At 40.2% G+C, this 17,205-nt stretch overlaps 1 protein-coding gene across 2 annotated transcripts in view; it reads right to left on the reverse strand.

Moving 5' to 3' along the window:
- The window catches only part of CDH8 (cadherin 8), a 363,158-nt gene extending 346,235 nt beyond the window's left edge, over positions 1–16,923 (reverse strand). For both annotated transcript variants that reach the window (XM_060130251.1, XM_060130250.1), the window contains exon 1: positions 16,672–16,923. In XM_060130251.1, the coding sequence (XP_059986234.1) occupies positions 16,672–16,923 (252 nt within the window). The remainder of the gene's footprint in view (positions 1–16,671) is intronic.
- Between the last annotated feature and the right edge of the window lie 282 nt (positions 16,924–17,205).

A 17,205-nucleotide genomic window follows, 5' to 3' on the forward strand; every position in this document is an offset into this window, starting at 1 on the left:
AAGTAAATAATTCTGTGAAACATCACATTAGTTTCTAATTTCTGTGTGTGTGTGTGTGTGTGTGTGTGTGCGCGCGCGTTTGAAGAAATGATAGGATATGGATAGTTTACCCAAGAATTTCAACTATGTTAGGGGAGATTATAAATAAGGAAAGTTCAAGGGCAAAATTTGATGGCAAATATACTTATGTCTGAGATTTGATTCCACAACTTTCAGCTGGCTGACCTTATACAAATTATACAACCTCATTAAGCCTGTTTACGTCTACAGACTGAAAGGTATTACAGTATGTACCTCACATGGATCTTGTGACCATTAAATGAGACAGGCCATAGTGTTTATTCTAGTGCTGGCAAAAAGTGTTCAAAATGTTATTCACTGTTACGACTAACAGCAACGAGATTCCTTATGTTCTTTGAGAGTTCTATAGGATGGATATTGTAATACCCATGATACAATATAGTCTAGAGATGAACTTCTTGCAAAATATCTCATTTTCATAAAAATAAAGTCAGTACAAAACTGAGGCAAATTTATAAGATAATACAACTCATCTTAGATAATAGATTTAACCAGCACTGTACCTAAAAACAAAATTATCAGAAACGTTTAGCACAATAATTATCCATTAGTAGGAAAGTTAATGTTTGTCTGAGAAGGTATGGGATTTTGGTGGTATGCATGTGTGGAAGGGGTGTAAAATGCTTACATAATTATGAATCTAAAGGTCCTTCTCTTCAGTATTTATAAAATGTGCCATGGAAGGTTAGATTCTATTTCAGTGAATTCCAGATACTAAAATAATGGAATGTTTTTTGCCTGTTCAAGAATTTGAAAATCAAGCTCTTTCAAAAATCCACACACACAAAAAATAGCGATTTAGTAGCACTGTTACTGCAGTGTAATAGCTTTTATCAAGTAAGTTTTTAAATTTTTAAATTTTATTTATTTATTTTTGGCTGCGTTGGGTCTTTGTTGCTGTGCACAGGCATTCTCTAGTTGTGGCGAGCAGGGGCTACTCTTTGTTGTGGTGTACAGGCTTCTCATTGTGATGGCTTCTCTCGTTGCACAGCATGGGCTCTAGGCGCACAGGCTTCAATAGTTGTGGCGTGTGGGCTTCAGTAGTTGTGGCGCATGGGCTTAGTTACTCCGTGGTATGTGGGATCTTCCCAGACCAGGGTTCGAACCCTTGTCCCCTGCATTGGCAGGCGGATTCTTTAACCACTGCACCACCAGGGAAGCCCTCAAGTATGTTTTAATAATGTTCTTTTCATGCAATCTCCTTACCAGGTGTTATAAATTTAATATTCCTTTGTAATTTATATTATGATGATGATGGTGATTCTATATTTGTATGCCAATAATACTTTGTAATGCCTGATTGTATTTTTTTTTTTCAGCAAATCATTTTTACTCCTATACAGCTCAAAAGAAAATAGTCTCTCTGACCAGTGTTCATCTGAGGGTGGTCTGCATCATGGTAGAACGCAGCACTAACATGTTCCACATCACTCCCTGAGTGGTGGAAGTTGATAGTTGGTAAACATCTTCAACCCACCCTCTCACTTGACCTTCAGATTTTTTTACTGTGCTTGTACTGTGACACTTTGAAGCATTGGAAATGTGTGCCTATCAACACGGAATGTGGGCATCCATCATCTCACTCTCAATTTTCTTCCTTCTCCCTGAGTAACAAACAGTCACAGTTAAGCATGTACTTTCATCCACGCCTTCAGAAGATAAAGCACTCATGTTAAAGAAGCACTGCTCCTTCTATTCCGTGCGATGTATTCCTTCCTCAAGCTTGGTGTTATATTTGTTTAGATAATTCAGAATTGTAGAGAAACAGAATGTTGGATTTCAGAGGGCCCTAGAGAGTGCTGAAGCCATCCAAGTCATTTTCCAAATGAGTAACCTATGGCCATGGAATGTAGGGGCCTCATAACGCCTAGGGAATGACAATCAGAAAAAAAGCTTTAACTAATGACAAGGAGAGTCCAAGGTGTGGATGGCTTAAAACAGAAACAACTACTATTATATTTAGTCCCCTCTAAATGAATGAAGATAATCACATTGCGTGGGGAATCCTAGAGGGAAAAAATCCTGCGAGCTAATTTTCTAGATGAGGAAACTGAAGCTCAACAAGATTAAATGACACACAAGGCCACAAGCTGCAGTGTATGGTTGTTATGACAAGATGTAAAACCCAGCTTTGTCTAACTTCAAAGAGGAACTCCTTACCACAACACTTCAGGCTACTACAGTTCTCATTTAAAAAGAAAGGACCCTGTACTTTTGATAGAGGTCAGTGGAGGTGATGCAGGGTATGGTGAACTGAATAAGCTCTTCATCTCAGGGGATAAATATGGGAGAATAATAGGTTAGCCACTGTGGTTATAACAACAACAAAACAAGATAGAAATCAGACTGAAAACTTGCTAATGGTTTCAGATATTTGTGCTAAACATCTCTTCCTAATTTTGTGTTGTGTCTCTATGTTCATATAAGGCAGTTTCCCTCCTAGAGCTGCAAACCCCAAATCTATGCCCCCTAAAAAGTTGATCTGCCTCCAACAATATACTTTAAATAGTAAATCGTAAAATAGAAAATACAAGTTCTTTAAGAGGAAGGAGGTTCAAATGAAAGTCTGCATCCAGTCACACGAATGCTTAGCTTTCAGGGGAGGGAGAATGGAAACTAAACTCAACCCCTGACCCAATGGGTTAGAAAAGTTTTCCTTGTGCTGACGCTTTTATAAAATTCAAAAGAAAAAGCCAGAACCTTGTGGTGCTTACAGAGTAGCAGAATCCGAGGATTTTGCATTTGTAAAGACTCTTCTAAGACTCCATTTCCAAACTGGGAATCCTTTCTTCACCTAGCTCAAAAGTTCTCTCAGGAGAGAGGAGCCTTCAGATGCAGACTTTTCCTTCCTTATCACATCTCAGGGAGCAGTTTCCAGGCATGCTAATTGTCCTTGTAAATGTAACAAAGCTTCTCTGTCAGGTCACGGGATAAAATTGTATTCCAGGGCTTGAAATGCCAAGTGACACAGACCTGGTCCTCCTTTTCCCACCCAAATCCAGCCTGGTGAATATTCCTAAAGAAAGATTTGACTGCAATGACCTTCCTCAAATGTTAACGAAAGAATTCTCTAACATTCTTGCATTCATCGTGTCCTGGCCTGGACTATACATCATGGGGAACTTGGGGCACCAGGCTGTATAAAGGAACACAATCTTGGACAATGTGAAGCTAAGAGGTCACAAGGCAGTGCAGGCTTCTCATTCAGTAACATCCCCTGGGAGGGCGACTATTGTTAATTCAAGTTCTCAGCCTGCATTTGGCAGCATTAAGTAGGGAAGTAATGTAGTCCTTGGATTTAAAAAAGACCACATAAGTCAGGTGACTGGACGGTATACTTAAAAGGTGTCCCATCCAGGCCTTTGCTAGCTCCTGGCAATGATGCGCAGCAGGATTTAGGAGTCCGAGTCTTAAGCAATCCACTTTGTGGTGCAACGTGGAACTGCAGTAGGAACCTCAACACTTCCTGATGGAGAGAAGTTACCACAGGGGGGTACCTCTCAAAGGACCGTGTGCAGGCAGTGTGATCATTAGAGCAAACACTGAACAAGGTGTCAGAGGCCCAGTTTCCATGTGGGTTGAATACCATCCCAGTTATCCTCCTTGCCTCCCTGGGCTACTGAGATAATCAAGGGAAGTATTTGGAAGAACAAATTGTGTTGTATAAAAGTAAGAACTTTTTCTATATTCCATAAGAACGTATCCATGTGCAAGGAAACATATGGAAGAACCAAATAAAGTGAGTGAGGGGGCAGTGCAGTGTAGGCAGAAAGAAGCATAGATTGCGGAATCAGCTGGTTCTGCATTCCATTCCCCATTCTCCACTTTCTTGGCCATTCTAGGGCAGTAACTAAATCTCTCTAAACCTAAAATTCTTTATCTGTTAAGAGGGCACAGGGGTGATATTAACAGCCCTCTCTCACAGGGTCCAAGTGAAGGCTAAATAAGATTCTGTACATCTGGAAGGCACTAGGTACTTAGGAAGTGTTATTCCCTTGGTCCTACCTATACATATCCTTCAACTCCCACCTTGCCTACTCTTTCTTAAGCTGTTAAAATATATATTTATTCAAATATATTTGCGAAATGCAAAAACAGAAAACAACCTCAGCCTTCTCTATGGCCATTTTAGATTACTTTAAATTAGTTGTATAAATTAAATTGTAAATGTAAAATGTAAATTCTAATAAAATGGCTTTTCTTCCAATGTTTCAAAAGCCCATTCCACAATTTTAGAGAGCTTTAGAAGACATAAATTGTCCAGAGGCTTACTCATAATCCTTTCCCACTTCTTTTGTAAACTAGTGCCATGCTCCCTAAGTAGGAATGATGTGATGATTTCACTTAAAGACTCATTATTAAATTGTTATGCTCCATAACCAGTTTGAGGTAAAATCCCATGATTTAGTCTCTAGCATCAATTACGAGAAAGTGTATACCTTTAAAAGCCAAAATTGTGTCTCTGGAAAAGTTTAAAAGAAAGATCATCCTGTTTGTTGGTTCATTCAAATTGTTCTGACTTCATGCCCAGTCCTGCCAGCCACAGTTATTCAGCAAAAGCCATGTGTCAGAATCAAAATGCACTTCTTTTCAAAAAAACAGACCTGTGTGATCAGAAATGCCATAAAAGTATGCATAAGCCCATCTGTCCAGGGACTGAAAGAAATTAGTCTGGGCCTAGTGAAAACCACTTAGTGGACCCCAAATCCTCTCCATATGGCTTTTCTCCGCATGCACTCTCTGTCTCCTCTGCCTTACTTCTCTCTCTCAATCTTCACCTTCACCCAATCTTTCTTTTTTCCTCATTGTTTTGGATTCTTTGTGTTTCTGAAATTCTGTGTTTCTGCGAAAGTCACTTACTCTCTATGTTTTATGTCTGGGCTCCTCTCTTATGTTGTAACACTCACATGACTTCCTCTCTGTAATGGAGGATTTCTGTTTTACTGTCCATTTGCTGCTTGGCCCTATCTTTTGTGCCTCTTTTTTTTTTTTTAAAGGGGGGGTTCTTTATTATTTTTTTTTATAAACTTATTTATTTTTGACCGCGTTTGGTCTTTGTTGCACAAGGGCTTTTCTCTAGTTGCAGCGTGCGGGGGCTGCTCTTCATTGCGGTGCCTGGGCTTCTCACTGCGGTGGCTTCTCTTGTTGCAGAGCACGGGCTCTAGGTGCGCAGCCTTCAGTAGTTGTGGCACATGGGCTCAGTAGTTGTGGCTCACTGGCTCTAGAGCGCAGGCTCAGTAGTTGTGGCGCATGGGCTTAGCTGCTCCACAGCATGTGGGATCTTCCCGGACCAGGGCTTGAACTCGTGTCCCCTGCATTGGCAGGAGGACTCCCAACCACTGCGCCACCAGGGAAGTCCCTTGGTATCTCTTTGACCCTCTCTCATCACCTCATTCTGTGTGTGTGTACTTATGTGTTGGGGCAGGTGTGTCTCTATGTTTCTTGTTTGGTCTTTTAGCTTCAACTTGTGTCTTTCCTCCCACTTGTGGATGGAGGAAAAACTGGAAACATTTAAATGCATTCCCGATAGTTTACTTGGGATGTGGAATTTGGTTTCAGCTATAAAAAACTTAGACCTTTACAGCATGAGTGTAATGGCAGGAAAAGTGGAGAAGATGAGAGGAACAGTGGCTGTAATCAATAGGACCAACCATTGCAAATGACTAATGATTCCTGAAAGCACCTCACAAGGCTGATTAAAAATGTCCCTGCAAAGTCAGGGTCAGATTCAGACGATGAGCTCTGCCAAAGCAACGCTGCTCTAAGAGAAAAATAATAGGACACACGCACACATGCACACACACACACACACACACACACACACACACACACACTCACACAAGTACGACAAGAGGCAAACCACAGTGAGAAATTCATTTATACTTTTGGGTTCCCAGAAGCACATAAAAAATAAAAGCAAAGAAAACTCCACTATAAATAAATCTGCCACATTCTAAATAAAGCCTCTGAGTGACTGGGGAGTCTGGCTTTCTTCGAAGAGTCACAGGATTTGGTCATTTTTAATAGCCATGTTTGCTTTTCACCAAATTACTTTTCCTCACAGAATCTGCTAAAGGCATGAGGGGGTTATTCTCAGTGGTCAAAGTGCACCAGTAACAAAGGACATGACCAGAACTGTCCAGAGGAAGGTCACCATGACAAAAGCAGGCAAGGAAGAGATGAAACAGAGAAGCACATATCCATTTGGAAAAAGATTCTTGGAGTTGCAAAAGGCACTGGGTGAGTCACTGAAGAGAGCTAAGTAAATTATAGATCCCACCTCTGGAGCCTCTGTAATATTGTCTACCGGTTCAGTTTCCAAGTGCACAGGGAATTGTTACTAAATTATTTAGCATTAACACAGTTAGTTCAAGCAACTGGAGGGTACAAGCTTTTTGTCTTCTTTTAGCACCTGTCTATGTGTGCAAGATTTTCTTTTTCATCCCATTCAACTATTCTGCTCTTCTTTCCACCGTTCTGGTGATTCTCAGTTCAAAGCAAACCCACAAAATTGCCCAGTTGTGGCAAAGCTTCCAGTGAGCTAACTTAATGCTACAGCTCTGGAGTAGTTAAGAACTCTGCCCAACTCAGAAAACAGCTAGAATCATTTCACTGTAGTCACCTAACCAATGAGAATTTGCTTCGGTTCCAACATCGCAATTGTCTTACCTGCAAAATGGAGACAACATCTATAAATATATTTAACGCACAAAGCAAGATGCCTTATAAATGCTCAGGAAAAATATTCTCCTCCTGCTACTCCTTCATCATTTATCTCTTACTTTATCATCATAATCATCTTAAATGTGTATCTGTAAATGATAATGCCAAAAAGAAAGACACTGGGCTAGCCCCTACATTTGGAGAAGAACCCGCAAATCACCTTGTACATGGTACCAGCCCTGCTCAGGCCCAGACTGTGGCAGTTTCATCTCCCCATAAAGGAAATAAAACAGAGCCACCACATGCATTAGTCTTAAGGACATTTTTTCTTCTCTCAAGGGGTTTGTATCCACCTCTGTCTCTGACTACCAAAGCATAGAGAGACGCATGCAAAGAAAACGGTGTTGTGGCTTGCAATTGGATAGATATCACTAAATGTCTATTTACATCTTAATAAACCTTTTACATCTAGTCTGGAGACCATACAGATATGTAGTCGGTTAACTTCAGTGAGTCTCACTTTTCTCATCTACAAATTGGGGTGGCAGCCTAGCACATTGAGCCCTTCCTGCACGGGGTTCAAACGTGACAATGTGCTGCCGAGATTACAGGAACAAGTTCAAAGATCACCACACCCGGGTTTGACTCCTGGCTTCAACACTTATTCACTTGTAAACTCTAATGCAAACAACTCTTCCCTTCAGTGTCTCTCTCCAGATCTGGCACTGGGAATAATGGTACCTTCATCAGGGGTTGCCAGGAGGACTGAACGAGAAAACTTTATAAAGTGTCTACCATACAGTAAACATTTAATAGATATTTAAACCTCCTTTTCTCCCCTACTTTAATGTCTCTGGCTAATGTCATCAAGTTCACAGTCTCCACTAGATAGTCACAGCCAAAATAATAATAATAATAATAATCATCTATACAATACAGCTAGGTTATTTTTTTAGGATTAGAGAGAAAGAGAAATATGCATCCAGTGTTTCATTCCCTACTGTTCCCCCAATATTCCTCAGCCCTTCTGATCAGGCTCATTTGGATTCCGCTATTGTCTCCCACAGAAGCCCAGTGACATTTGATGCTCTGCAGATTTCAGAGCACATCTGCCGCGCTGTGGTAAATACATGCAGCAGAAAAAGAAGTCCATGGATATGAGCAGGAAACAGCTCCTGTTAACTAATCAAGTTTGGGGAGGGGTGTTCCACAGACAGTAACCTCCCTCTGCTGTCACCTGCAAAACAGGGGAGTCCCATTTGCAGACTGGCGCCACAGCCCGCTGTGTCCAGCACTTACTACAGGGGTGCAAGTGAGATAAGCAGCGGCTTCTGCCCACAACCTTGCCTGGGGCTCTTGCAAACACCAGCTCTATGACTCTCTTCTTTAGCTGAGCGGTATTCAAAATTTACTCAGGCTGTCTGCAGAGAGCAAAAAGCATGACTTGCACTATCCCTGGATTAATTGATGATCGACTGATTTCTTTAAAAATATGTGTTTTACGGTTTAATGTGCATAGGAATTACCTAGGGGCTATTGTGAAAATGCAGATTCTGATTCAATAAGAATGAAATTCTGCATTTCAAACTAGCTGTCAGGTGACAATGCTGCTGCTAGTCTACAGACCCTCACTTTGATTAATAAGAATGTAGTGTATTTTAGTTCTCCTCCTAGATAAATCTAAGAAGATTCTTAAATGTTTTGAAATGTGAGTGAGGTAATAGCTGGTGCTAATGAGAAAACATACCTATATTTTAATGAAATATTCAGATCTTCGAATATTGACAACACTGTCTTTAATACATTTCAAAATATTCAAAGACTTAGTTAGGAACAGGAATATATATAATCAAATTATGCCAAGGGGTGAGTGTGTGTGTGTGTGTGTGTGTGTGTGTGTGTGGCGCGCGCACATGCGAGTGATTTTAAGTTAACTATAATAGAAATACTATGTACAGATGAAAAATGCTGAAATATTAAAGAAACTGCTATGTAGAAAACATGTCTAGCCAGGCCAAATGAGATCCTGTAAAAGCCATTAACACTTTTTCTTAAATAACACAGTACCTTAAATAACGTTTCTACACTATTCTTACTGAAATGTTAAAAGCAACATGCAGGCTGACTGCATTACTTGAAGACTCCAAAGATAGTTCCCAATTTCAAGGCCAAATACAAAATCTTCATACGATAGTTTCCCATTTCAAGGCCAAGTACAAAATCTTCAATTTTTGGTTAATGTGTGGTCTGTTCCATGGTAATGAAAGTTATTTAACATGCACACAACAGTGCAGCAAGACTGTGGCTGTTCCTCCTCTCTTCATCGCTTCATAAAAATGATTAAATATTGCTGGCACTTTAATTTATTAATTGATGAGACTGAACTTCCAAAGGTTTAACACAGGTGTGGTTTAAAAAGTAAAAAAATTCTATTAATATTTACCAACTGATTTCACATTAAATGATGGTCCCCATGAATTTGCTATGAATAGATGGCATTGGTTTTAAAAAATTGAACAATATAACATTGTCATTTATTTTTCTCTCATTTTATTATATTTTACAACGTAGTAATAGCAGAGCCTAGAAAATAAAATGCAGAAAATTATAAAAAAAGATAATCCAACTATATATATTGAAAAAGAAGTTTTAGTATATTGGTATATTTCCTTTTATTGATTTGTGGTAGTTATTAATATGAATTAATGTCAGGCATTAACCCCTTATTTTGTTTGTTTGTTTTTTCATATTTATTTATTTTTTGGCTGCATTAGGTCTTAGTTGTGGCAGGCGGGATCTTCCGTTGTGGCACATGGGCTCTTCATTGCAGTGCACAGGCTTCTCTCTAGTTGTGACACGCAGGCTCATGAGTTGTGGCGTGCGGGCTTAGTTGCCCTGCGGCATGTGGGATCTTAGTTCCCTGACCAGGGGTCGAATTGATGTTCCCCTGCATTGCAAGATGGATTCCTAACCACTGGACTACCAGGGAAGTCTCCCCTTATCTTGTTTTTAATTAAGGCTACATGATTATCATTTATTCATTAGATAGAATCATAATACATTTGGGATTTTTATAATCTTACGTTGTTTTCAACTGGGGAAATCTTTATATCAGAAATAGTGGATAGTGGTTATAGATACGATTAGGATTCTCCTTACGTTAGTTTTTAAAATCAAAGAGTATTGACTTTGTGAAAATTGTTGAATATGGATGATCAGAGTGATAGGTACAAAGGAGTTGACTATTTTTGTCAATGTTTGATTATATTTTTTATGTACACATACATATCGTAATAGATACACATGCCAGGTACTCTGTTCATATCACATATGCATTTTTAGATTATATTCTACACCCATTTTATATCTTGCTTCTGATATTTATTCAGTTGCAATCACGTTTCCATGTTCTAAATTTTAACCATCTTGGGATGACTCATACTATTCTGCTATGTGATGCAAGGAAAGCCTTCCCAGTTGTGCAGCCTTTACGTTTGCCCAATTCTTCCCTCTGAGCTTTGGCTTCGTATTTGTGATAGGAATCAATTCTCTGCTTTCTTTCTTTTCCACATTGAATACCTTGGTGCTATTTATTCATAAAATAGGGTGACATAATCTGGCTTTTTCACCCACAAACATATAACTACTAGCACTTTGCTTCAAGTGGGAAAAGTATCTGCTTCAATGAGATGACTCTTCAAGAGGACCGACAAAATGTGCAAGGCTCTTCTTGTAAGTCTGCATGAATTTACTTTTCAAGGCATCTACAGAGATAAGCAGATTATACACACTCTCACTTGGCCCCTGGTAAGGAACAAAGATACAATTTGGCTGTGCCCGAGAGGCTGTGTGACCTTCCCCTCCATCTACCTTTGTAGCAGAGGTGAAAAGAAACAGAGTTTGGGGGCTACCAAGAGAAAGAATCAGGAGATGTCTTGGGATTTTACTCATGTACAAAGTCAGCTAACAGACTGTGTGCGTGTGCGTGCGTGTGTGTGTGTGTGTGTGTGTGTGTGTGTGTGTGTGTGTGTTGAGGGTTTCTGCTAACAAACATGACTAATACTATTCCATGTTTTTTATATCAGCATCAAAAGACTTCCAACAGCTCTGGGATGCCTGTTATTTCTAAGCTGGGACACTGGGCAAAAGGCAGACAACCCTTGTTGTTTGGTCAGATTGAGACATGCGAGGCTGACTTGCATTCCTGCCAAATTATTGGTGCACAAGTCTCTGTCTGAGTAAGCAGAAGCTTCACGAAACTGACAGTGAATTGTTCTCGCAAGGCCAAAGATACAATCTGGCTGTGGCTGCGTAGCCCAGTGCTCTTAACATGCAAACAGCCAGCAAAAATAATGGCATGTCAAGTGCAATTTTCTCACCAGCCGCTGACACCGTAAACTGTAATATAGTGTAATTATTTGGCGCCCCGTGTCCTTCATACTAAACACCACCCAAATGATTTCCAAGTTACGGGGAAGAGGGGAGGTTAGAAGGTCAAATTTAAAGACAGAAAATGAGTCAGTACCTTGGAGGGAGAGAATTATAAATAGGTGTGGCATCACCAGTGAGAGTTATATCCAAATAAGGAACTGCTCAGAAATCCAGGTAGGAGGGGAAAAGGGAGGAAAGAGAGCAGAGGAGTTTATGTAAGAAAGAGGATTTAGGCTAGAACTCTGACCACCTGGAAAGCAAACCATTTTTTCCCAAAATAAAACAGTCTGAGGAACAGAGGATCACAGAACCACAGAACAAGAGCTAAAGGAACTTGGGTAGATAGGTTGCACACATTTTTTTTTATATATATTGCTTTCTTTTCCTGTTCCACAGGGATCTGTATCTTAAATATAATTCCATAATCCACTATACAATTACAAGTGAGGAAACTGCGCCCGAGAGACATTGTGTGACTTTCTCTTCCAGTTCCTTTATAGCAGAGGGGAAAAAAGACAGAAGCCAGATTTCCAAGAGATCCTTGCCCATCTTTCTACCTAATTCAAAAGATCTCAACCCTAGCTCTCTGTCTTCCAGTTACTCTGACCCTCTCTCAGCTCCTTAAATAGTCTTGTGCATATGCTATGTCCTCTGTGGGAATGCTGTCTTTTTTCAACCCTGCACCTTAGTTCATGGTTTTGGCATCTCAGCTCACAGGTGATTCCTTTAGGGAAGATTCCATCATCCCACCAAATAGACCAGCTTCCTCGATATGCTTCCAGCTTCCATAGACCCATGTTCCTTCACTTCAGAGTACTTATCTCAGTTTTAACATGGCATATGTCACATTATGATTATTTTCTTAACATCTGTCTACCCCTAGTAGCCCATTATGACAGAAGGCATGGATCTGTGTTTGCTCAGAACTGAGAATCCACTGGTAACAACACTTAAGAGATAGTAGGTGCCCAATAAATATTTGTGTAATGACTTGATCGGTCACCCTCCTGACTCACAGCCAAGGGCTCTCGTGATGGCATCAAGATGCCAGCCTTAAAGAACCCATGCACATTTCATCCCAAGGACAACATTTTTGTCTTGGTTACAAGACTTATGAAAAGCACCATGGGTTTTCCTTCTCTTCCTTTTCAAAACCAGACAAATAAGAATATAGGGTGAAGGGTCTTATGTACCACCTTATTCTCTTCCAGAATTGCCAGAGAAAGTCAACACAGGAGGTCCTGGGCAACGCAGAAATCTAAATATTTATGTGTATATACAAACGGGCTCCAGACTACCTTGTACCACAGAGAGCTGGAGCCAGGAGTGGAGTCTGTTTAGCTGCTATTTGTTTTTCAAGAATTCAGAAAGATTTTTGGTCTAGTTTGTGACATAAGCACAAATGTAAGTTTGCAGAAGAATTGGAAGATAATGGAATCCCCAGCCTGAATTGCTTCATGCCACTAGTAAGGGGGACAGCCTCCAGAGAGAAGACTCTGCAGCCTTCATAAGGAGACTTGTTTTAACAAATTAACTTATCACTATTACTACCTCAAAGAAGGACTTTTAAAATCAATACATAGAAACAATGTTTAAACTACCCAGCAGGTCTCTAAAATAAACAACTGAAAAGGAGAACATGACAGCAATGTACTGCCCCTTTGGCTGAAAAATGCTATTTGTATTAAAGCTGATTGGGTTTATCTTATTTTATAAATTCCTCCATTATTTAGGTGAGTTATTCATTCACTTATTCATGCAAAATATTTATGAGCTCTCCCTATATGCAGGCAGTGTTCTAGGTTCTGGGGATATTCAGTGAAGAACAAAGGAGACAAAATCCTTTTCTTTGTAGAACTTACATCCTAGTAGGAGACAAATCATAAACATGATAAAGTATGGAGTATGTGAGACAGTGATCATCAGGAAGGAGAAAAAATAAAGCACAGTCAAAGGGTATGAAATATCAGAGATGGGACGTTTATATTTTAGACAGAATGGGGCAGAGAAGGCTCTGCAAGAATACAGATTTCAACTTCATTTTAGTTCACTGAGAAACATAGAGGCTTACGCTACTTCTGATCAAGGGGACCGTCAGTCATCCCACCCTATTCCCATGACGTTGCGTAAGCCGAAATCTATCCAGCAGGGGCACCTAACTTCCCACTCCACCCCACGCCATCAAGCTGAGTGACAGTTACCCTTCAAGACACACGGAAATATCAAACATCACCTCCATCCTAAGCAACCTGGGCTCATTGAAAGGGCCCCTCTTTAGGCTCCCAGAGTCCTGTGCTCACCTAGTGATGTAGTTGTCAGTATGTCCATCTCTCCAAGTACACACACGCACACACACACAATTAAGACTACAATCATGACTACAATTGCTACGTGCAGGCACTGTGCATAAATTATTCTTATCTACTTGTATTCATCTTACTTGGATAACCCTTGAAGAGCTTTAGTTACTTTCCCAGGGTAAATATAAAAGGAAGTGGCAAAGCCAATATTCAAACCTCTGCAGAGTCCATCTCTAAGGCTTAGTTCTTTCTCTGCATCTAGCTGCCTACCAATGTAGTAAAAACAGACAACAAAGGCTGTAAGGGTATATGTGAAGCTCTGAAGAGCCAATCACTTAAAAGCTGGCTCTGCCCTTGAGCTTGAACTCAGTGTGCCAGGCCCAAGGCTCCCACCATGGTGACTCGCAGGAGGGCCTTTTACAGAGCAGGTGTGCTCACAAGTAACTAATGCTTCCCAGCCAGTTCCCGGGGAGAAGCTCAGCGATGAAGTGCTTTAGAGTCAGTCGTGGAAGAGCGTGCACAGAGATAAAACATTGTAAAGCACCCATGGGCACCCTGATACGGATCCTCCCCACACTCGGCCTGACTCATAATCGGCAGCAGTCACCCGAAATGCATTTTGGGCTTTGCTACAACTCAAGATCCTCAAAGGCCAAGCTGTAATAATTCAGGAGCAATTTTCTTTAAGGGGAAATACATATGATTGGAAATGTTTGCAGAAAAAGTTCTTCAGAAATAAGTTTAACTCAGATTTAACAATCGTTTGGGGATTGGCCATGTGAAGAGCAGCATCAAGGATGAGAACCACTCTGGCCGTTTCAAAATCCTAGGGTTCACTAGCAACATTTCTGTCGTTCAAAGAGGCATGGATTTCTCAAGGATTACTAAGTCAAAAAAGGGCAGTAAATGCCACCTTGTTTGCCTCTCTCTCTGTTGCTACATTTAAAGGACGGAGGCAAAATTACTCATTAGAGCCTAAGTCTAAAACAAACCCCAATTTAATTACTTTTTATATTCAGATAAAAATGGAAAGTTCTTCTGGGGATAGCAAGTTTGTTTATATTACACAAGATACCATCAGTGTGACAGACCTCCATAGAGTTCACTAATAGAAACAGGGAGAAAACATCCATCAATTATATATGTGTGCATGTACCGTATACCCAGAATTTCATACAGTATGAAAACGCCTTGCCTTAGGGCTGGCTAAAGAAGTTTTGAATTTCCAGAACGTAGGAATTTAAGAACTCTGCATTTTATACTCAATAATTCTTAAGTGCAAATTATAGTTTAAATACATGGTAACTAGTCACTAAGATGTAATAGGATACAGCGGATAAAATTATGGCCTTGGGAATCCCCAACCTGATTCAGATTCAGATCATTTACTAGCTCTACGCTCTCGGTTTACTTTATTAACCCACCTAAGTCTCAATTTTTGCACTTAACAACAACAAAAAAAGATAATGTGGTCAAGAAGCCCCTATTCAAAACACGCTGGGTCAGATGTTTCGGAACTGAGAAGTTTTCACATTTAGAAATGTATTAAGGTAGATAAACTGTATAGTAAACAAAACCTTCAGCAGAGTCTGGGGCAGCACCCTGTAATCAAACACAGCAACATTTCTGCTGGGAAATATATGTACAGTCACAGTAATGGGATGCACTACGACTATAAATAGCCTCCAGTCAGTTCTGCTACCTGAGTGTGTATCAAGCATATAAAAAAATATTTTTTTGTATTTTGGACTTACAAAGAAAGGAATGTAGACCTGTTTTACACACGTATTGTTTGTATATATGTACATATGCACACGTATACACATACACATATAAAGAGCGAGGCAGAGGGAGCTGTTGCTAAAATCAAACAGGACTGTGCCTACAAAGTGCCGTTATGAGAGTGCTCGATACAAAACAGTATCGACCAGAATGTGAATTGCTTGAAGGCAGGGATCAGTGTTTCGTTCACTGATATACCCCCATATGCCTAAAAAGGTATTTGGCTCAATAAATATTCTTTGAATGATTCATGACACCACCTCATCCAGATTTCCCTTGTCCAAGTAGAACTACATGAAATGAAGAAGCATAATCCTTGGGGAGGCTCAATCTGCGTTGCACGACAATGAGGTAGAAGCAGGAATGGAATCAGAAGTTCCTAGCGAGACACAAAGTGTTAACGCAAGTCTTGAAGATCAATATTTAATTCTTTTTTAAAATCACTGCATTTGGGAAACGCATAATATTGGCATGATTCACTTCTGAATCTGACTTATCAGGAAAATCAGTCCTTGGCAGGCTCGTAATTGGAATTCTACCTATGATGATGGTGAGTGTTAAAATTAACAGAAGCTTATGAGCGATTCTGAGGAATAAACATGTATAGTCTTCAATAACCCACAGTGAAACTTTGAAAAGCAGGCAGCCCTCATCCACACAAGGAACATTTGTCTAACCTGCCAACAGCAACAAAATAAATATAAATCCAGTCTAACACATATATGCACGTGCACACGCGCGCACACACGCACACCACTAAGCTAAAATTTTGATTCTATACATTTGATTCCATCTGACAATAATGCAACAGTTTCCTATTGCAAAATTTACCGAATTACAGTAAGTACAAAGCACTGCTAAGCACCCACTCTGAGAATTTCCCTTTCCCCATCCTAGGTTAATAATTGAACGAACCAACAAACAACAAAAAGAAACATAAAAAGGAGAAAAACCTACCTGCAATTGGAGATACATGGCCTCAAACTAAAATGGAACAAAATAACATCTTAGGAATCCAGGTGGTAGAAATTCAGACTGAGCAAAAATGCATACCTCTTCCAAGCGCTATAAGTTACAGGAAAGGTTTGGCATGCAGATTTCTTGTGTGAAATGAGAACGAAAAAGCTTATTTGTGTATGCATTACACAAGTGTTATATTAAAGCTATGATATAATAGATGGGGAGGATGGGAGAGATGGGGAGGAAGAGCTTTCCAGAGAAGAGCAGTTCGTTTACATTTACATCTGTTACCATGGGATTATTCATATTCCTAAAGAACCAAGAGGTAAACTAACTAACCATCTGGCCTAAAGTACTTACAGCTAAGTGTGGCAACAACTGTGACAAGCCTAATGTTAAAGGTCTAGGGATCAGTAACAGATCCCGAAATTGGGACCTTAAAAACGAAGCTTACCCGGCCAACAAGGATCGGTTCAGGTCCAGAAAACTCTTCCAGGACGAACATTTGATTCCAAACCCAGCCTCTCTTGGAACGGTTCAAAATCCGCTGTTCTTCACTCAGCCTGTTTAGTTCCAAAGGGAATCCACTCATTAAAACTGGAGACTGATTCATCGGAGCCGTGTAAATGCAAGGGGGAAGAGTAATCCATAATATTATTAATGGAGTCCAGAGATCCAACAGCATTTCCGCTAGCCGTTCTGGCATGGTCCCCCCAGTTAAGCAAATCACCACGAAAATGAGACAATTATTTTGTTTGCCTCTGGTCTGCAGCCATCCAATTCATCATGCAGTGACGAGCATTTACTCACAGCTCTGCCACGTGTTTACAGCACGGGAAACAGACATCATCTAAGCAGCTTTTCTAAGACCACGATCCATTGGCCTTTCTTCTCATTGAAATTTCCTGCAAAAACAAGGAGGAAGAAAGATAAAGGTCCACTGCAACAGGTTTTAAAACAAAATCACTGGTTTTCAAAAGCATATACA

This window comes from Lagenorhynchus albirostris, chromosome 19 (genome assembly GCF_949774975.1).
Source record: "Lagenorhynchus albirostris chromosome 19, mLagAlb1.1, whole genome shotgun sequence".
In the NCBI taxonomy this organism is placed as follows: Eukaryota; Metazoa; Chordata; class Mammalia; order Artiodactyla; family Delphinidae; genus Lagenorhynchus; species Lagenorhynchus albirostris.